Here is a 22,295-nt window from a genome sequence, read left to right as displayed (position 1 = left end):
GATAGTATACTTTAGATGGATTATATGGTGTGTGAATATATCTCAGTAAAATTGCATTGAAAAAAAAGTTAAATAGACAATTACTATATGACCTGGCAATTTCACTCCCACATATATACTCTAAGGAATTGAAAACAGCGACTCAAACAGATACTTGTAAATCCATGTTCATAGCAACATTATTCACTATATAGCCAAAAGTTGGAAAAAAACTATCCATTAATAGATGAATGTAAAAACAAAATGTGGTACTTACTCACATTTGGAATATTATTCAGCTGTAAAAAGCAATGAGGTTCTGATACATGCTACAACATGGATGAACCTTGAAAATATTATGCTGGATGAAATAAGTAAGGCACATAAGGACAAATATTGTATGATTCCACTTACATGAAATATGTAGAACTATCCAATTTGTAGAGACAGAAAGTAGATTAGAGGTTACCAGGGGCTGATGGGAGGCAGGGAAGGGAAGTTGTTGCTTGGTGGGTACATGGTATTTGTAAATTTTAGAAAAAAAAATATATATATAGCACTTTAAAAAGCTACAGAGATTAAAAAAAATACAGAGGAGAAACTAAGACGGTGGCTAGGTGAGACAGAGCAAAAAACACCTCCGTGAAAAACACTAGATAAAAACCAGAAAGTGACCCAGAATACCGGTTACAGCGATGCACCAGCTGGATGAGGTCTGCTAGTATCACAGGGGCCGTATACTTGGTGAAACCGGGAGTCTACATTCCGAAACGAGTGAGTAAGCTGGCTGGAAGACCCGCAGCTGTGCGGCGTTGTGGGGAAGTCAGGGCTTGGCATTTGGAGACCGACTGGCTCTTTAAAAAAAAAAAGGGGGGGGGGGACCCAGGAGTGGCTGCAGTTGCGGGAGTGGGAACCACACAGTAAAACACAGCAAGAGGGGGCTGGGCCGGCCTCTCGGTGTCTGGCCTGGACAGTCCGCTGCAGATACCCTCAGGGCCGGGGAAACAGAGGGGAGAGCTGGAAGCTGAAAGAATCCCTGTGGCTTGCAGCTGGCTCCCCGGAGGGCTGGATAAACTCCTGCCCGGGGCCGTGCCCACAGCCCAGAGCCCCGCTAGTTGTCCTGGAGCTGGGAAGGAGGAACTGTGTGAGGAGGGGGGGTTGAGACACTCCATTCGGCCATTTTTGCTTCAGGCTGAGAGCGCCCCTGCACGGCCCAGCGGCCCGGGGCTTCCCTTGAGGGACGGCGCACACTGGTGACGTAGCATGGCATTCCCTCGGCTGAGCTCCTGGAGGATCACAGCTGGGAGGGGGGACCCGCTCGGAGAACCCAGGGACGCTACGCCAAGCCCGGTGGTTTGTGGGACAGCGAGAGAGAGGGTCTGGGGCTGAACCAAAATGAAGGCTTAGACTCTTGCGGTGGCCTTGAATCTCCGGGAACCTGGGGGATTTAAATATTAAAGCTGTCCTTCCTCCCTGGCCACCCGTACACACGCCCCACATTCAGGGTGGACGGCTCCAGCAACACACCCAAACAAAGTTCTCCAACTGAAGCCCACAAGAATCATTTCCCCACACACTGTGGGAAAAAGGTTGAGAACTGACTTGAGGGGTATACGTGACTCACAGATGCCATCTGCTGGTTAGTTAGAGAAAGTGTATGTCACCAAACTGTGTTTCTGAAAAATTAGATCGATATCCCTTTTTTTTTTTACAACTTGAAAGAACCCTATCAAGCAAAACAAATGCCAAGAGGCCAAAAACAACAGAAAATCTTAATGCATATGATAAAACCAGACGATATGGAGAATCCAACTCCAAACACACAAATCAAGATATCGGAAGAGACTCAGTACTTGGCAGAATTAATCAAAGAACTACAATCGAGGAATGAAAACATGGCAAAGGATTTAAAGGACATCGAGAAGACCATGGCCCAGGATATAAGCGACATAAAGAAGACCCTAGAAGAGCATAAAGAAGACATTGCAAGAGTAAATAAAAAAAAGAAGATCTTATGGAAATAAAAGAAACTGTTGGCCAAATTAAAAAGACTGGATATTCACAATACAAGATTAGAGGAAGCTGAACAATGTCTCAGTGTCCTAGAAGTCCACAGAACAGAAAATGAAAGAACAAAAGAAAGAATGGAGAAAAAAATTGAAAAAATCGAAACGGATTTCAGGGATACGATAGATAAAATAAAACGTCCAAACTTAAGACTCATTGGTGTCTCAGAAGGGGAAGAGAAGGGTAAAGGTCTAGAAAGAGTATTCAAAGAAATTTTTTGGGAAAACTTCCCCAACCTTCTACACAATATAAATACACAAAGCATAAATGCCCAGCAAACTCCAAATAGAATAAATCCAAATAAACCCACTCCGAGACATATTCTGATCGCACTGTCAAATACTGAAGAGAAGGAGCAAGTTCTGAAAGCAGCAAGAGAAAAGCAATTCACCACATACAAAGGAAACAACATAAGACTAAGTAGTGACTACTCAGCAGCCACCATGGAGGTGAGAAGGCAGTGGCATGACATATTTTAAATTCTGAGAGAGAAAAATTTCCAACCAAGAATACTTTATCCAGCAAAACTCTCCTTCAAATTTAAGGGAGAGCTTAAATTTTTCACAGACAAACAAATGCTGAGAGACTTTGCCAATAAAAGACCTGCCCTACTTCAGATTCTAAAGGGAGCCCTAACAACAGAGAAACAAAGAAAGGAGAAAGAGATATAGAGAATTTTAACAGACATATATAGTACCTTACATCCCAAATCACCAGGACACTCATTTTTCTCTAGTGATCATGGATCTTTCTCCAGAAGGGACCATAAGCTGGGACATAAAACAAACCTCAATAAATTAAAAAAAAAAAAAAAAAAAAAAAAAAATTTGAGTATACTCAAAGCACATTCTCCAAACACAATGGAATACAAATAGAAGTCAATAATTTTTGAACTGTAACTCCACTATTTACTTCCTACATGATATAAAATACACAAACTCTAACGACAAATCAGTGGTTTTGAACTCAATGTAAAATATGTAATTTTAGACTAGAACTATATAAAGGTGGGGGAATGGAGGAGTATAGGAACATAGTTTATGTGTCCTATTGAAATGAAGGTGGTATCAAAGAAAAAAAAAGATTGTTATGGATTTAAGAGGTTAGTTTTAAGCCCCACAGTAAACACAAAGAAATCATTAGAGAATATAACCATAGAGATGAAAAGTAGAGTATGGGTTAAGAGAAATGGGGGAAGGGGCAATGGGGACTTAAGAAATGAGTGTACGGTTGCTGTTTGAGGTGAAGGGGAATTTCTAGTAATGGATGGTGGGAAAGAGCATTACAACATTCTAAATGTGATTAATCCCACTAACGGAAGGCTAGGGAGGGGGTGGAATGGGAAGATTTAGGCTGTATATATGTTTCCACAATTGAAAAACAAAACAAAAAAAAGACAGTCTAAATAAATGACAATTGAATGTCAAGGATGAACCTGGATGGGATTGGAAGATGGAGGACAGGAGGCTCAAAGGGTCACAGTTGAGACATAAGGAAAAGGAAATATAGAATGTAAGCTTTGTATCATTATTGAATCTCTTGTACTTTAGCTGCGCTTAATGGGATTGCATAAAAGAATGTTCTTATCCATGGGAAGTGTATATGTGAATTACAGTGTTTGTTCAAGGGTGTGAGCAGCTAGCTCTCATATGTTCAGAAGACAGAGCAATAGATGATGGATGATAGATAGGGAGGGAGGGAAAGAAATAGTAATGTTAAATAGCATGTTAAAGTTGGTGGATTGGGCTATCGGGGGAGGGGGGTCAGGGTATAATGGAATTCTGTGTATGGGGTTAGTATTGTTGCAACTGTTCCTATAACTTTGAATTTATTTCAAAATAAATAAATAAATAAATAAATAAATAAATAAAAAGCTATAGAACAAACACTCTATTCCTTTTGCACTAAGACAATATTGAAAAAATTTTAACAGGCCAGTGTGCCCCTGATAAAGTTTTTATAGTTTCTTCAGGTAATGGTTTTGGGAGGCTGTTAGAAACCACAATAGACAAAAATTGTTCTGTTGGTTTTAACCATATATTAGCAGGACTTGATAGAATCCTCTCCTCCAAGTCTGCTGGAAGCTGACCCTCCATCCTCTAGAGCCCCTGACAATTTGGACTCTTCCCAGAGGAAAGGTCATATCATTAAGCCTTTTAGACTTGAGTGAACTCTACTAGCTTTGTGCATCCTTTGAAACCAACCAGCACTATTTTTTTTTTTTTTAAGTTTTAAAAATAACATTTATTTTTTTTTTAAACTTTTAATTGTGCAATATAGAAAACTGAAAAGCACAAGAAGCAAACACAAAAGTCATCCAGAATCACAAGCAGTTTACGGGTTGACATATCCTTCTAGGTGCTTTATGTGTATACATACAACTGAGCATACATTTTTATGTGTTTCATGCTTTTTCATGAATATTTACCAATTCAAAATCCCAAAGCTGTGAGTACTGGGATATAACCAAGAATACATGACACCAACTCAATCAAGGGGGGAAAATGTATTCCTGCCTTTCTTTGGGACAATTTCATAAAAGACAAAAATGCAACAGGCCTCTATAGATATGGCAGAGTTAACAAATACTGCATTCCCTTAATGCTCAATTTAAAATTAGACATAAAGAATACAACAAGTATAATTCATCTAAGAGAATTCATGTTCAGATCTATATTGAAATAAGGTATGTTTCCACTGAATTATTTTTAGCAATGTCCTATGGTATAGCCAAGAGATGCCCAAGTACAATGGTTACATCAAAATGGAAATATGAACACAGTTGCATACATCCCTCCCCCCTGCACGTTCTTCCGCCCCTCTGCAGCCAACCTAATAAACAAGTTCTGATACCAACTGCTCAGAGGTCGTTTAACAATTCCATGTCAAAGATGCTTCTTTTCTATCAACAAAAAGATATTTATAAATTCGTTAATTCACTACTCTACTTTTTATCATACATTGTCACCTCAAGAAATCTAAAAAGCTTAGATATTGTGAAATAATGAATCTTATCTGCAATAAACACAGGTATTTTACAAAAAAAAATTCACATAGAACTATAGTTATAATCTAAAACTGTCTTCCAGATCTAGAGATACTAGCAAAGAGCCCTGCCTCTTCTTCCTCTTCCACTATTTCAATGACTAAGTACAGAAATGCATCTGGCTCCAAGAGGTGGATTAGCAAAGTCACTCCCAGAAGACAGACCTTCCTTTAAACTAACACAAGGACATTTCTATAGGGATTATCTTTCTACTTCTATTTTTAGTATACTCTGGACATTAGGACTTGTCCTTTAATACACAGCAATAACTAAAATGCCTATACAGAACAATGGTCAAACAATCTGAACTTGTCTAACTCCCAGGCAAAGAATCCTTCCCTCTGCACTTCATTCCCTACCCCACCCCCACCCCCTCAGCACACTGATCCAAGATATCCAGTTCAACAGTGCCATTCCCCAAATCCAGCACTATTTTATAGAGTGGCTAGGTAACACAGGAACTGGTGGCTAAGAGGAATCACGCAAAAATCTCTAGTTAAGACCAAGCTGTTAGTGGAAACAACCCAAATGACTACCAACTGATGAATGGATAAATAAAACTAGTATATCCATACAATGCAACATTATTCAGCCATAAAAAGGATCTATAATATGGAAAAACCCAAATATTAGGCTTAGTGAAATAAGCCAGACACAAAAGGAAAAATACTGTATGATTCCCTTTATATGAAATATCAAGGATAGGCAAATCTATAAAGCCAGAAAGTAGATTTCCCTAGGACTATTGGGGAAGAGAGACTGGGGAATAACTGCTAATGAGTATTCGTTTTCTTTTAGGGGTGATGAAAATGTTCTGGAATTAGATAGTGATGATGGGTTGCAAAACTTTGTGAATATACTAAAAATCACTAAATTGTACACTTTAAAAGAGTGAATTTTATAGTAAAATCTAAAAGAACAAGCCGTGGCCCAACCAATGTATCACTGCGTTTAGAATAACACCCAATTTTAAACATAGCCTACAAGGTCCTCAAGTGACTTGGTCCCTGCCTACCCCTCGCGAACAAATAAATTAAAATGTATAGTGCATCAGATGGTGATAAGTACTACAGAGGGGAAAAAAAAAAAAACCAAGTTGGGGGGGGGTTGAGATAATTCTGGTGGCAGAAGATTTACTATATAAGTAAAGTGGTCAGGAAAGGCCTCCCTGATAAGGTGACAACAGTCAGAGGCCTTAAGAAGGTGGGGGAGTGATGAATACAAATATTTATCAAGTGCTTGATCTGCATTTTGTCGTCCAAATTAGCCTTTTCTCTGATCCACAGTGTGTTTTTTTTTTTTTTCCCCTCTGGGTCTTGGCCCTGCTCTTCCCTCTCCCCGACATGCTGGTCACTCTATTATTCTTTTGGTTTACTCCTACCCCTGCAGTTCCTGGCAACAGCAGGAACTGCGAAAAACATACGTGTAGTGAAGGGCTGAATTGCATCCTCCACGGCGCAGTTTAGAGGTCACTTCCTCAGGGAAGCCCGCCCTGGCAAGCCCCCGTCCCCTCTTCCCTTGTTGACTTTCATAGCACGGGTACAATGCCTGCCGGTATCTGCTTCAATTATAATGAGGTGTTTGGATTATGGGTCATTTTTAAAGTCTGATCCCCTCCAGAGAAGCTGTGGGAGGGCAGGGCCCTGACGTATTCTCCAGCGCCTAGCACCGCGCCTGGAACATAATGGGGGCGGGTGGGGGTCCTAAATTGAAAGCATGGCTCAACAGGCTGCACGCAGATGAGCCCACTCTGATTTCATGGCACCCAACTGCCTGCTGACCGACTGACCGATCGGCAGTGCATACCATAGCCTCTCAGAGTTGCACCTGAGCGGAGTCCCCGGCCCCACACACTTAAGACCGGGTCGTGGGACTCAGGATCACTGGACCTCGGGCTCCCAGCCCCCATCGGCGCCATTCCAACCCCGAGGCCCGACCTGCAGGTTGCGGGTAATAAGGTGCATCTTCTCCTCAGTACTCGGAGCATCCCCCATGGCTCCGCTGTCACTGGCTTGTGTGTCCAGCCGGGCACCCGCTCCCCTTCCCTCGCTCCTGCAGCCGCGTGCGGAGAACCGTCACGCAAGTCCAGCCAGGTTGCATCAGCTGAACACGTCGCTCGGCTTGTTTGGCCTGGGCACTTCTCTGCACGGTAGCGGCCCGGAGAGTCAGGAGCAGCAGAGAGTCGACCTGGTCGATGAGACAGAAAGGGATAGAGTGAGAAGGCAGGGTAGGCGGTGCGGAGGACCCGGTTGGGGCGCCTGCGCCGGGCGGGGGCGAAGCAGAACCCCCTTAGAGGCGGGGCGGTTTCCTGCCAATCACCGTTTGTTGGCCCTCCCCATCCCCCAACCTGGCGGTGGCCCGGCTGCTTCCGAGTGGGGGAGGTCGGGGAAGGGGCGATAAAATGGCGCAGGGGGTGGAGTGAGGCACAGTCGTTCGCCCAGGCCTCGGCCCGGCTTCCGGAGGTGAAGAGCGGGAGGGACGAGGGGCTCGGCATTCCTCTGCTGGGAGGGGGATGGGGTCGCCTGTTGCTTCTCCTGGGGCCCCTGCAAGCCGTTCGCCCGGTTGAGGGGTTGGGAGGCCCTTGCCCTGCTGGGAGAAGGGCTCATTCCCGTACCCGAGGTGATGGGGTGGGTGGGTGGGGGTGTCCCTGCTCCCCACCTCCACGTCGGCGGGCGATAGACGCCCCTCACCCTGCTGAGGAAAAGGGAGGCTGTCTGGTCACCTGAGAGGCGGCGAGCCTTGTCCGTGCTTCCTGCTCAGTGGGGGTAGGGAGAAAGGATGTGTAGGGCGGTGGGTATTGTTTCTCCCGCCACTTGTGGGGTGGGGAAAGGTGTTACTAGGGAGAAGATCGCGGCCTTTTCGCCGCGCCTTGCGGGTGGGGGAGGGAGAGGATGAGACCCCCCCTTCCTTGGACAGCAGAGGGGTCTCGCCGCCGCTGAGGAGTGGGTGTGCGTAGCGATCTTCCGGGATCGGGGCACCCCTCCCTGCCCTCCTGCGGAGCCACTTTTGCCCCTGCTGGGGAAGGGATGGGGAGAAAGCCCGCGCTTCTCCCGCCTTCCGCGGGAGGCGGGAATTCTTGGTCTTCTCAGAGAAGAGAAGTGCGAGGGCCTTGCCCCAAGGGCGATGCCTACGGTGGCCGTTGCATTTGTGAGCGAGAGCAGGAGACGGCCGTTAGTATCCTCCGAAGGGAGGACTTGGGCCACCCTTCCCGCCGGTCCTCAAGGACTAGAGGCCTCACCAGTTCCTTTGAGGGAAGGTAATTGGTCCTGCAGGGTGGGTCCATGAAAGGGCCAAGAAGTGGTTGAATTATCCACGGCTGCCCTAACCAGCTCCACAGTTTTTAATGGATTTGTTAGAGGTTCCAAGCTTTAACAGACCTGTTTAATAATTTTTTAAAAAAACTTTTTTTTTGAAAAAGAAACTTGTTGCTGCAGCTTAGTACTATCTGGCCTCAGTGCCTACGTGGGAAAAGAGTCTTGGCTCCCTGATCCAGTGAAATACTTAGAGCAGATATTTCCAGCCCTGGGTTTTTCCAGCCTGTAGTGTTTCCAGTTACCTCAAAGTGAATTGTATAAATCTTACAGATAATTTCTGTTCACTTTGATTTTTTTAAATGTTATGCCAGTTTTATGGAGTGATTACAAAGCATGCCTTTTGTGGTATACCCGGGTGAATTTTGCGTGTAGGAAAAGGTCGGAAATCAAAGGCCAATGGAAAAGTGCTGTCCATTGGAAATAATCCTTCTCCTTGACCATGACCATCATGAGGCCCAGCATTAGCATCAAAAGATGGATAAATATGGTGGTGTGTCTGGTTCATAATTTATAATTGAATAAATTATAAATAATTTATAACTGAATAAAATAAGGCATTGTGTTCTAAGGCAATAGGTTTTCTGAGGTAAGATAAAAATAGAAAGGGAACCGGTTTCTGAGGTTGCAACTAGGAGGTTAGAGAACAGAGCGAGGGGGTGGTAAACTGAAGTGTGAAGAAGGGGGTGGACAGGTGAGAGAGATGTGGAAGGACAGAATAGGGTCACAGAAGGGATGGGGAGCAGAGGAATTAAGAGAATTGGGAGTTTGGAAAAATATTCTTCCTTTAAAGATAAAGAGGGTCCCCAGATTTTGAGTGGAGATTACAAAACAAGTACTAAGAAAGGCAGGAGATGGTGAAATGGCAAATATAAGTACTAGGGCTATCTTCTGGAACTTCACTTTAGAACTTAAATTTTCTATTTTATCTCTTGGACATTCATTAATTTCAACTTTCATTAGTATAGGACTTTTCAGGGTTTAGAGTGCTTTCATAAACATCTCATTTGATCCTTGTGATAATTTTTGTTTGAAGTTAATGAATATTTATCCCTTTTTGTTTCAGGTGAGCTCATATATACTGAGGTTCAGAGACTTCAGTCAAATTGCTGAGGTCTCTGAGTTTTAGTCTGGTACCTCTATACAAGATTAATTTGCAGAATTTGCCTGATATTTCTGGAATCCATCCAGTCTAGTCTTTAATTTAGTGACAATGTGGTTGAACTCTGGGTTAAACTAGGAGAGAGTACAGCATCCTTGATAATTTCTAAATGAGCAGGCACTAGGGAAGCTCCCTCACTCACAGTTTAGCATTCTTTTTTTCCCTCCCATTCCTGTGCTTCTCTTCAAAACTCTTCAGGGGTTGGGGAGCTAATAAGTTGGGATGAGATAATAACTACAACCACCACTTAATTTAGCTCCTACATTGTGCCTGTAGTGTGCTAAGTGCTTTATGTTCGTGATTTCCATTAATTCTTGCAACAACCTGTTGAGGGAGGTAGTACAATGCTCCCTATTTTATAGGGGAGGACATTTGAGTCTTCAGAATGTAATCATATCTTTCTCACTGATTAATTTTAAAATGTTTTATAAATATTTCAAGCATATATAAATTATAGAGGTAACATAATAATACCATTATACCCACCATCCAGTTTATGTTGCGATATTTGTTTAAGAGCTTTTCTTGTTATTGTCTTTTTAAAGAAATAAAACATTACAGGTAGAACTGAAATTCCCTATGCCCCCTTGCTATTCCACCAGAGGTAGCCACGATCCTGAAAGTGGTGTTCTCATTCCCATCCATGTTTTTATAATTTTATACACACATAGACACACACATACATCCCTAAGTAATATGTTTGTATTTCTCCCAGCAAACAAATTACAAGGAAAAAGACAGATGGGGAATCTATAAATTAAAATACAAGACATATCACCCAATTGCAACATATAGATCTTATTTGGGTGCTGATTTTTAAAAAAAATAGTGACCTGAGAATTGGAAAACTGAGATGGATAATTTTTTTTATTAAGGAATTCTTGTTATTTACAGATGAAATGTCTGTATGTGAAATGTCTGAGTGCCATGATGTCCAGGATTTGCTTCAGAATAAAATGGTAGAGGGGGAAAGTGTATAGGGCAGGTTTAGCCATGGGTTGATAGTTGTTTGGGCTGGGTAATGGTTATAAAGAGGTTCATTATACTATTCTATTATTGTTGTATATGTTTTAAATTCTCTATAATAAAAATTATTTTTAAAAATGAAGTAAAATTGCCAAGTGGATGATTTGTGCAAGTAAAAATTACATGGTATTGTTTTGCATGCTTTTGCTCTCTGATCTCTTAGAACATTTATATGAGAGAAGCTTAGAAGAGCCAGCTCTGTGCCCTTGATATAGGAACTGATGATTGCAGTGGTTGTGAAGGATTATTGGTCCTATTTATGTGCACAGTAAATTTTTAAATAATGATGTTTTTCTTCTGCTGAGGTTTGGCCACATCTGGTTTTTGTTTTTGTTTTTGTTTCTGTTTTGTGCTTCCATTTTACCTGGGAGGCCAAGGGAAGCCATCTGTACATTGAAAGGTGACTGAAATAATTTTTGTTGCGGGATCAAAAGCCCTGTTCGATGTTTACATCCTCTGTTGTATATTAGAGATTGTACTGAAAATAGAAGCCTGAGTTTGGATTCTAGCTCTGCGGTTTATGACCAATCGCTGGGCAAATCTATCAAAAGGGTAATAAAAAAAATACCTAATTGCGTTTGGAATTAGACCTGGTTTTGGATCCTTGTGGCATTATTAGGTATGTGTAATTAGTTGAGTTACTTAATACCTCTGAACTTGTAGTTTTGCAAGAGACAAATCTGTTGAATTCTTCATTTGGTCAGGCAAGCTCTAGATTATTTTGGACTGGACCTTCTGGAAAGAATTGAGGTGGGGGAAGATGGCCCTGAAGGGGCTTCCAAGAAATATAGCTGTTTAAACCGTGTGCCTGTGATACTTGTGTTTGATAACCAAAAACTTACTTAAGTAAAAGGAAAAATTTTCCAAAAGTTTCTTCTTATTGCTGCCCAAAGATGTAACTCTCTATAAACTCAGTCAGTGGGCTGAGGAATTACTTTTCTTTTCATGGAAGTACCTACTTCTATTACTGAGCTCTCTCATAATTGCTGGCATATTGGTAAATTAATAAGTCTTAGCTCTAAATTTAAACAACAGAAAGCTTGGTTTCTTTGATAAGATCAGTTTTACAGGGTCGTTTTGAGGGGTTAAATTAGAGTTGTAAAATGTTTCTCAGTACCTGGCTCACAATAGGTATTTAATATTTCTTCCCTTTTTGTTCCATTTCATTTCTAAGATGAGTAAATTTAAATAGGTCTCTTCTAATTCTAAAATTCTGTAATCTGTCCCCTTTCTCTCTCTTTAGAACTTATTGTCCTTTTCTATTTCATATTGTCTCATATGGGTGCTTAACTTTCAATAATGTCTCCCTAGCAAGACTACATTCCTTGAGGGTGGGAACTGTGTATTTCTTGTAAGACACATAGTGACATATTCTCTAAGTTAATGTTGTGTGATGATGATAGCTCTTAAGATGTCATCCAAAAGAATGCATGAATTAAAGCTAAGTCTCTGGGTGCATTATAGAAGGTTGTAGGAAGGGGGGAAATTTATGGTTAAAAGGCTACAATGAATTTTCCAAATTATTGAAGAGTTCAGTAAGCATTTCTTATGGCTTCTTCAATGTTGACATGTGATATGTGAAATACCAGCTTTTAAATCCCTTGATTTAACCTTTCCATCTAGAAAATAACTATAGCTTAGGTCCATCATTAGCTTTGTAAAAACTAAGTTTTCATTATACAAATAATACATAAATATTCAAATAGGAAAATAAAATGATACTGACTAAAATCTTCCTTTGACCTCTCCCTTTCCCCCTACATGATGTAACAGTCATCAGTTTTGTGCTTGTATCTTTCCAGACCGTTTCTACATATTTATATTGTATCGAAAGTAAGATTTTGTGTGTATGTGACTATGATTTTTATATCTTGATGGAATCTTAAACATCACCTAGTCTTCCTCCTCCACCCCTTTTCCATTTTATAAGTGAGAAAACTTAAGTCCAGTCCAAGTGGTTAAGTGGCTTGCCCAAGTTATTAGAGCTGGTTAGTGGCAGAACCAAGACTATAATTCAGGCTCTTAGACTGCAAAGCCAATATTCATCCTATTAAAGCAAATGATATTCTTAAGAGAGTCCAGCTTGTTGGGAGGAACAATATTAGTTCCTTAGTTGCATAATATTTTTCTCTAAAGGTTTTTTTTTAGTGTTCTTGACTCAAAATCCAACTTTCTGGTATTAAAAAAAATCAAAATCAAAATTAGTAGATGGAGCACCTTAAAGCATAATACAGTTTGACTTTGTAATTAGCAGAGTTGAAAGTGATGAAAAGATCCTCTAATTTTCTTTGTGCCTGCAGGAAGGTGGGCGTCAATCATTTTGACAAGTCTCCTGAAAAGAACAGCTAACAGGAGCTGAAACCTTTTTCCATTTGGTCTCGTGGCAAAGGCAGAGATTGCTGCAGCAGCTCCACACAGTATGGAAGACAATTCTTTTATCTTCTTGTACTCTTAAAGTTATCATTGTTTTTTTAAATTCAAAAATAGTTTTGTCTGTTTTTTTAAAAAGTATAAACTCTGAAGTTCCAAGTATTTTACATATATTTGTGTGGGGGTGGATGTTTTGTTTCTAAACAAATATTTTAAACAAAAATGAGATCGATAAGATATATATTCTTCTGCATCATGAATTTCATTCTATGACAGTATATGCATATCTACTTCATTATGTTTTTAAACAGTCATAAAGTATTCCATAGCATAAATATGTCATAATTTTACTGAAGAGTTCTTCTGGTGATGTACATTGAGGTTGCCTCTAATATTTGGCTATTTTGAATGATGCTGCTTTGAATATCCTTGTATATGTATCCATGTGCATTTGTGTAGGTACTTTTTTGTGGGATGAAATTCCAGAAGTGAAATTGCTGGGTCAAATGGTACAGCCAAGTTACTGTTCATAGAATATTGTGTTGACTTATAGTCTCACTTATAGTGAGTGCTTATTTCTCCACATCCTCCCCAACTCAGAGTATCATCAATCATCTTAATTTTTTTCATTTGATAGGGAAAAATGCATATCATTGTTCTTACGTGTATTTCCATGATTCTGGTAAGGTTAAATATTTAATTTTTCACCTTTACAACTGAAATAATTTGAAATACTGGGATACTACCTCTATGTACAGCAGATTGGAGTTGTGTAAGAGTTGTGTAAAAGTATTCCTGTTCCTCAGTGAAGTGGTCTTTTTTTTCTCCAGAGATGACATGCTCACTAGTGCCCTCTGAACAGTCTTCTGGTACCTGTCTCTTGCCTAAAAACAATGCCCCATTTTCATGGGGTTCCTTGGATGAAGATGAATTGGATGACTCCTTGCTGGAGCTTTCTGAAGGAGAAGAAGATGATGGCCATTTCAGTTACACAGAGGAAGAGATTCAGGAGCTCTTGAAGGATGATGACCCATCAACTGAGCACTTTTCTTGGGGAAGGGAATTGCTTAATGATGACAGTGGACATGTTGAGAAGGGAGGGAGAGAGAATCAAATTCTACTTGATGCTTCCCAAGAGAAAAATTCATTGCATAACTTGGGACCAGTAGCTGAGACCCCTGGCCTCTTGAGACTACCTCAGCTAAATACAACAGTTGGTCAAGAGCCAGCTCCTACTAAACCATTAAATAGACACTTTGCACTAGAGAAGAATCTTATAAAAATAACTGTTGTTGCACCATTTAATCCAACAGTTTATGATGCTGTACTTGACAAGGATAAGACAGATTCACCCAAAGATATCAAAAAACCCTCCTCCCTTGAGGATGATAGGAGAGAAGATGGTCTTAGCCCAAATGAGAGCAAACTTTGCACTGAATCTGAAGGGATCAACCCCACAAACTCTACCTGGGATGAGCCCTCATTCCAGTCTTCTTTGAACAATAACTTGGAACAAACTGTATGTGATAAAAATACGCCTGACAGTAAGAAACCTATACCTGTATTCTCTCAGATATTGGGCCATTCAGAGAGTCCTTCTAAGACAGGGTCATCCTGGAAAAATGATGGATCACATAAATCAAGTTGTGAAATGAGGTTTCCGATTATTTCCAGTTCATCAGACAAAGTAAGTACTATTTTCAAGGTGAAGAGAAAACCAAAATTACTTCATTCAGTAACAGTATCAGAGTTATTAAGAGTGGGCTTTTTGTTCAGACAAATCATGGTTTTGTTTTCCTATTTACCTGGTTGGTGAAGAACGGATTCCCCACCCTAAATAGGATGAGATGGCTGAACACATGACATCTGACACTGGACAAGTGATTGGCAGCAGCTGGTTAGTTACATATACTCACAGCCTGGGGGAGGAGGACACTGCATCTCAGGCAGGGCCTCCTGGGGGTTTCACTCAGAAGCAGAGTAATCCAGCAGGTGCTGTGGGAGGCAGACTTTGGTGACAAGAGGATGGTGTAACATCTGGTCCCTGTGGGAGGATGTGATTGGTTTGTGTAATTCCACTGGTTGACAGTTACTGAAGCCCGTTAGGTTGAAGACCAGGTTGAGTGCAGCTGGTCTGGTTTATAAGGGAACTAGTCAGGTGGGGAACATTTCCCCTGGGTGGGGGGCATACCTGATGGTTGAGAGCCCTTTGAACCTCAAAGGCAACACTTGAAATTTTAGGTCTTACAATACAGGTTTGAATCCAGACTAGCAAGCAGTGTGACCCAGGCAAATTATTTAACCTCTCTGTTCCCTCACTTTTCTTATCTATAAATTAGAGTAAATAATACTTCATGGTGTAATAAGGATTAAATGAAATAATATATTTATAGTAACTTGTACATAATATTGAATTATTTATTGAATAAAAAGCTTAAGATGATAACTTTATTATTACTTCTCCTTTCTTTGGGTTTTAGTTTATGTGTCAATCTCTGGTTTACATGCTATATCTAAAATGGTACCAGCTCTGAATTAGACACTGAAGAGCTGAAAATCTTGGGAAATTTACCTAACCTCTGAACCTGATTCCCTATGTGTCAAATGGGTATAATAATCCCTATTGCATAGTTTTGTTTGTTTGAAGATTACAGTCATCATCTCACTTAAAGCACTTACTGTAGTGCCTGGTGCACAGTAATCTTCAAGGATATGCCTCTGTTGCCTTTAGTTCAGAGTATTTCCATGAACAGTGTTGTTTGTTATCAGTTGTTTCTTATACTAACAGTCTCTCCATTTGCTTTCCTTCTGCTCTGAAAAAAGCAGGCTGTTCTTGACAAGGATTCTGGGAAGGTAAAAGTCAATGAAAGACGACTAGGCAAAGTCATTCCTGTTCTACAAACCAAAAGAAGGTAAATAGCAGTATAATTAAATATTCTGATTTCTGTTGGTATGCTTCAGTTTCTTTCCCCCCTCCCCAGTTTCCCCTTCCTGTAGGAAAAAAACCTTGCACCAAGCATAAGAAAATTTGAAGTCCTGGAATTACCAATAATTAGCTGTGTGACCGTGGGCAAGTAAAATAATCCGAACCTTAGCTTCTTCCTCTGTAAAATGAGGCTAATGCTGCCCACTTATAGCCTCACAGGGTTATTTTGAGGAGTAAAAAAGACATATTAATGAAAGCACTGTATAAAAATGTAAGATTTCTTTTCCTATGTTTGGGGAAAGCTGGTCACTAATATAATAGAGGGTTGGAATATTTGAACAAAAACATTAAAATATAACTATGTAGAGAGGAAGGTATCACAGTAGGAAACCCCAGGAATCACAAAGTTGGGCTTCCCCAAAGCAATTATTGAACTTGTAGGAACTCTTCTGAATCAGCTATTTTGAAACTGGAGTCTAGTGGAATACTGCAGCATCCAGGGAAGAGCTGGAGGAAGAGGCTGATAAACTGCAGTAAATATTGGTGAATTTCACATTCTGTGCAGTAACTACCATCCCTCATCCCACAGCTGCATGGCAGGCACCAGTGGGGACTGTAGCCCGGGCTTCTGGTATAGCTTGCTGGTGTCAGGGTGGGCTATAAGAACCTATTCCTCTAAAATCTAGGGATTTGTGCTGTGATGATTGATCACTGCTTTTGATCAGCTACTTCATATCACTAGGGGCCAGCTCTCGGGGCAGCCATTGTTCCAACCCTTCCTCAGGCAAAAGTGACAGAGGAGTCTTAAAGAGGCTTTTTTTTTTCCTCATTTTTCTTTCCACTCTCTGATTGGGAGCAAAAATAATTTGGAAAAGTCACAAATTGAAGTCTCCAGCCCTCAAAAACAACAACAAATGTCAGCAATCCCAGAGGAGTGGGAGAATTAGATTTCTAGAGTTACAACAACATGATACTCAAGATGTCCAGTTCTCAACAAAAAATTACAAAACACATGAAGAAACAGGAAAGTATGGTCCATTCATAGAAAAAAAAGAATTTGCCGGAGACCATCCCCTAGGAAACTCATACTTTGAAACTATTAGTCAAAGACTTCAAATCAACTGTGTTAAATATGTTCAATGAGCTGAAGGGATCTGTATACAAAGTACTATAGGAAATTAGGAAAATGTTATCTGAATGAAACAAAGTGATAGAAATTATAAAAAGAAACCAGTACTTGCTTCAGCAGCACATATACTAAAATTAGAATGATACAGAAAAGATTAACATGGTCCCTACACAAGGATGACACGCAAATTCATGAAGCGTTCCATATTTTTTGATTAGGAAAGCCATGTGGACCACACTCCCCTTGTCCAGTGTATGGAAAAATGAGTAGAAAAATGGGGACAAAAAAAAAAAGGCACTCAGTGTTCTTTTTTACTTTGTTCTTTTTCACTTTAATTTTTATTATTTTTGTGTATATAGTAATGAAAATGTTCAAAAATTAATTTTGGTGATGAATGCACAACTATATAATGGTACTGTGAACAACTGAATGTACGCTTTGTATGACTGCATGGTATATGAATAAATCTCAATAAAAATGAATTAAAAAAAAAGAAACCAAATTTTGGAGCTGCAAAGTACAGTAATTGAAATGAAATACTCATTATATGGATTCAGTGGCAGATTTGAATGGGTAGAAAAAAGGGTCAGCAAACTTGAAGGCAAGACAATTGAATTATCCAATGTGAGAAGTAGAAAAAAAAATAATGAAGGAAAATGAACAGTTTGAGAGACCTGTGAGATACCATCAGGCATATCAACATATGTATCATTGGAGTCCCAGAAGGACGAGAGAGAGGGAAAAGGACAGAAAAAGTATTTGAAGAAATAATGGCTGAAACTTTCCAAATCTGAAGAAAGACATGAAAGTACATATCCAGGAGGCTCAGCAAACTCCAAGCAGGATAGACTCCAAGAGATCTACATCAAGGCACATTATAGCAAATTTGTTAAAATCCAAAGACAAAGAGAAAATTTTGAAAGCAGCAAGAGAAGTGCTTTGTCACATCCAAGGATTCCCAATAAGATTTTTTTTTTTTTAATTTCTAATCAAAAAGTCATTGAGGCCAGAAGACAGTGGGATGACATTTAAATCCTTAAAGAAAAAATCTGTCAGCCAAGAATTCTATATCCAGCAAAATTATCTTTCAAAAATGAAATTTTTGAAAGAAATTAAGACATTTATAGATAAACAAAAGCTGAAAGTTCATTATCAGAAGACCTGCCCTACAAGAAATGCCAAAGGGAGTCCCTTCAGGCTTAAAAGGACATTGGACAGAAACTCAAAGTCATAAGAAGAAATAAAGAACGTTGGTAAAGGTAATTATGTGGGTGAATATAAGATCTTGTATTATTGTACTTTTGGTTTGTAACTCCTCCTTCCCCTCCATATGACTTAATAGGCAAATGTGTAAAATAACATTTTAAGTCTGCTGTAATGGGCATACAATGTATAAATATGTAATCTGAGACAATAACTCATAAGGGTGTGGGGGGTGGAGATATATAAGAATAGAGTTTGTATCTACTGAAACTAGGTTGATACTTAATCAAGTATGTTGTTATTAAAGATGTTAATCGTTATTACAAAGGTAGCCAGTAAGAAAATAACAGAAACAAAAATAGAGGAAAGAAGAGAAGAAGGAAAACAAATGATAATGTGGTAGTTTAGAGCTGTATAAACCCCAGAAAAACATGTACTTAAACTTAATCCATTACTGTGAGTGTGAACCTATTGTATGTAGGACCTTTGATGAGGTTACTTCAGTTAAGGTATGTCTCAACCCAATCAGGATGGGTCTTAATAGTATTACCGGAATCCTTTATAAGCAGAATGAAATTCAGACAGAGAGAAAGCCACAGAGGGAGCAACCAAGAGCCTGAGCAACAAAAGAAAAAGTGGATAAAATGGACTTCATCGAAATTAAAAACTTTTGTGCATCAAAGGACATTATCAAGAAAGTGAAAATCCTACCTATGGAATGGGAGAAACTATTTGAAAACTGTGATAAGGGTTTCCTATATAGAATATATGAGGAACTCAACAACAGAAAGACAAACAGCCCCATTAGAAAATGGGCCAAGGATTTAAATAGACATTTCTCCATAGAAGATAGTTAGATGCCCAATAAGTATGTGAAAAGATGCTCAACATCATCAGCCATCTAGGAAATGTAAATCAAAACTGCAATGACATACTACTTCACAACCACTAGGATGCTATTATTTAAAAATCTGAAAATAACAAATGTTAGGAAGGATGTGGAGAAATAGGAACCCTTGTTCATTTTTAGTAGGAATGTAAAATTGTGCAGCCACTGTGGAAAACAGTTTGGTGTTCCTCAGAAAGTTAAACATAGAATTACCATATTACCTGGGAATTTTGCTCCTAGAATTTTCAGTCCCCAAAAGAATTGAAAGCAGGAACTTGGACAGATATGCATACACCAATATTCATTGTAGCATTTTTCACAGTAGTCAAAAGGTAGAAGTAACCCAAGAGTTCATGAACAGATGAATGGATAGACAAAACGTGATGGAAGCAACTCAGTTGTTCATCAACAGGTGAATGGATAAACAAAATGTGGTATATCCATACAATGGAATATTACTAAGCTGCAAAAAGAAGTGAAGTGCTGGTACATGCTACAACATAAGTGAACCTTGAGTACATCGTGTTGAGTACAATACAAATATTGTATGCTTTCTCATATATGAAATAAGCAAATTCATAGAGACAGAAAGCAGAAGAGTAGTTACCCAGGGGGGGTGGAGGGGAGGAATGAGAGTTATCACTAAATGAGTATGAGCTTTGGTTTGGAATGATGAAATAGTCTGGAAATAGATAGTGGTGAAAGTTACACAGTATTGTCAGTGTACTTAATGTCCAAGAATTGTCCACTTAAAATGGTAAAATGATTTTTATGTTCAGTATATTTTGCCACTATTAAATATATAAATATATACATACTTACATATATACACACACACTCATACATATGTAGAAAATCATTTCTTCATCTCTTCTAACTTGTGTCACCTGTCCTAGGGGAAAAATTCTAGTAGGGGTTGCAGATTTGGATTTTCTTTTCAATCTGTTCTCTTTTTGCCAGGAGATGGCACTGTCTCTACATGGGCCTTTTCCACAGAATGCATTAGAAAAGCTGTTTCTTAGATTAAGTTAGATTGACTTCTTTATAGTGAGTTATTTATTTTAAATTCTGATTACACAGATATCATATTTATTCTGCTTTTTAAAATGTAAAACATTATAGATAAGACTATAGTCCCCTTTCACTCCACCCGTAATCTCAGTTTCTTGTATTTTAAAAAAAAATTTTACATTATTGAGGGAATCTTCGTGAGTTGTTTACAATGGAAATTATATCGAAGAACACAAGTCAAGCTACTTAGAACATTAATAATTTTACTATTTCAGTATTCTCAACCACTGACTCCTCAGGACAGTGCAGTTAGTCTGGGCAAGGACCAAGGTCACCATTGCCTTAATTGCCAGATCCAGCTGGTCCTTTTCAGTGTTTCTCTCATTCAGCTTGTTTGTGGCTCTGTTATAGTACCTGTTTCCTGATTAACTGTGAATTACTCAATAAATGCTTTCTTTTTCTAGGGAATAGATAGACAATCTTCCACCTTCCTAGGCCTTGTTAGCAGAAAGTTGTATCTATTTCCTCTTTCCACACTCAATTTCATTTTCATGCTTCTTGACGAACACTGACTTCTGTCACTGGATCTTAAAGAGAATTTTGACACTGAAAGTTATCTAACCAATAGCAGTGTGTGACTTTTCTCTATAAAGTACTATAATTGTGGTTCTAATTGTTTTTTCCTCCTGGTTTGCTTTGTTCAAGGACTAATGTTCCAACGTTTTCACAGTCAGATCTAGAACAGCAGAAGCAGATTTATCTCAGGAGAGTCATTGCTCATATAAAAGACCCGGTGGACTCTAATCAAGGTAACATGGTAACCAAAGAATGACATGTAAAAGATGTGATGGCACTTTTCTTTCCATTTTAATATACCTAAAGCTGAGAGATTGTTTTGAATTTTTTTTAATTGATGGGAAAGATACCTTCCTTACCCAAAAATTATTACTTCAGGGGACTAATACTATTGTCCCTAAAATGGTTTGTTTAATCTGTGTTAGAGAGGGGACCAAGAAGACTCATACCATTATATGAAGAGTCCCTCCCCTGTGGTTGCAGAAAACACCTGTACTCCTGTACTTTTGCTAGGGATTTTTTATTGAAAAATAGAAGTGGATGACCAGGCACTGCTTAGTAATCATTGGTTTTACATTTGAAGTTATTTTCCCTGGTGCCTTCAGCACTTAAATGTAAAAGCAGACATTTCAAACACCGTCCTGCATTTTGGTATCTGAATAAAAGCTCTTGAAAGCTTTGATTACCTTCCAGATGCTTCAAGCTGAATTTTCCTCCCTAGTTCATTAGAGGCCATTGCAAACCAAAAGTGACTAGATTCATTTTCCAGCCCTCAAGAGGCAATAGTCCATTTATCATTCATCCTGAACTGCTGGCTGATGATAAAACTTCTGTAGGGAAACCTGGACAAAACTGAAGGTGCTGAGGTTAGAGAGATCCTGATAAAAGAATTCCTTCTCATAAAGATCACCCCATATTTTGTCATTTAGCTTCTCTCCCTATTCATTCAATAAATTTTTCTCCAGTGGTGCTAGATGTGAAGATTAGGGATGGAAATGTACAAAGAGTTAAGATAGGGTATTGGCCCTTTGGGAATTCATAGTCCAGAGAAGGAAGGGGAAGGTTCTTTTCTGCTTATGTTTGGGGAGAGTGGAAATGGGGAAGGAAGATGCCCTAGAGAGGCTCCAAAGAGAAGATAATTAGTTCAATTACTTTGAGACCTATTGCAAATCACTAAGGAGGGTTTTAAGAGAGTTTTTGACCAAAGATCAAAGGAAACTCCCCCCTCATCCCCTTTATTTGACAAGTTCTGAATTATCTAGTAGTTTTTTCTTGTTTGTTTTATAAGGCTTTGAGTGAAAGATTTAGAACTCTGAGATAATCAGTCAGAAGAATTTTTTATCCCAGGTCCTTTTTGATTTTTACTCAGGAGTTCATTTAAGTAATCAAATATATTCATACTGATTTCTCATCCCACTGCTTGTGAGATTGTTTTGCATGACCTATCTTAAAGGTTTGGTGGAACTAGAGACACCCATTCCTCCCCATTGGAGGGACAGATATAAAGAAGTTTGTTTTATTTTCAAGCTCTGTGAAAGAGAGCTTTTCTCTTCATGAGCTGACCTACCTTCTCCTTTTATATTCCAGACAGTTGGCAGTG

At 39.4% G+C, this 22,295-nt stretch overlaps 2 protein-coding genes and 1 non-coding gene across 4 annotated transcripts in view; 2 read left to right on the top strand and 1 right to left on the bottom strand.

Moving 5' to 3' along the window:
- Window positions 1-7,307, bottom strand: part of YARS1 (tyrosyl-tRNA synthetase 1) — a 52,162-nt gene extending 44,855 nt beyond the window's left edge. The window contains 2 exon segments of the mRNA XM_037827830.1: window positions 7,030-7,119; window positions 7,121-7,307. Of these exon segments, the coding sequence (XP_037683758.1) occupies window positions 7,030-7,119; window positions 7,121-7,192 (162 nt within the window). The 5' untranslated portion in view covers window positions 7,193-7,307.
- Window positions 7,308-7,313: 6 nt separating this feature from the next.
- Window positions 7,314-22,295, top strand: part of LOC119527618 (S100P binding protein) — a 42,417-nt gene continuing 27,435 nt past the window's right edge. The window contains exons 1-5 of one of the 2 annotated variants that reach the window (XM_037827832.1): window positions 7,314-7,554; window positions 12,892-13,008; window positions 13,792-14,648; window positions 15,788-15,873; window positions 20,825-20,928. In XM_037827832.1, coding sequence (XP_037683760.1) covers window positions 13,794-14,648; window positions 15,788-15,873; window positions 20,825-20,928 — 1,045 coding nt within the window. In that variant the 5' untranslated portion in view covers window positions 7,314-7,554; window positions 12,892-13,008; window positions 13,792-13,793. Of the gene's footprint in view, window positions 7,555-12,891; window positions 13,009-13,791; window positions 14,649-15,784; window positions 15,874-20,824; window positions 20,929-22,295 lie in introns of both variants that reach the window. The other variant, XM_037827831.1, reaches the window with a different exon arrangement.
- On the top strand, window positions 17,121-17,227 carry LOC119528262. Its single transcript, XR_005215582.1, has one exon. It is a non-coding gene; the product is annotated as a U6 spliceosomal RNA (small nuclear RNA).

The sequence above is a fragment of the Choloepus didactylus genome, chromosome 2, assembly GCF_015220235.1.
Source record: "Choloepus didactylus isolate mChoDid1 chromosome 2, mChoDid1.pri, whole genome shotgun sequence".
Classification (NCBI taxonomy): Eukaryota; Metazoa; Chordata; class Mammalia; order Pilosa; family Megalonychidae; genus Choloepus; species Choloepus didactylus.
Note: the sequence above shows the minus strand (reverse complement) of the source record. Positions and strands in the feature narration are given on the sequence as shown.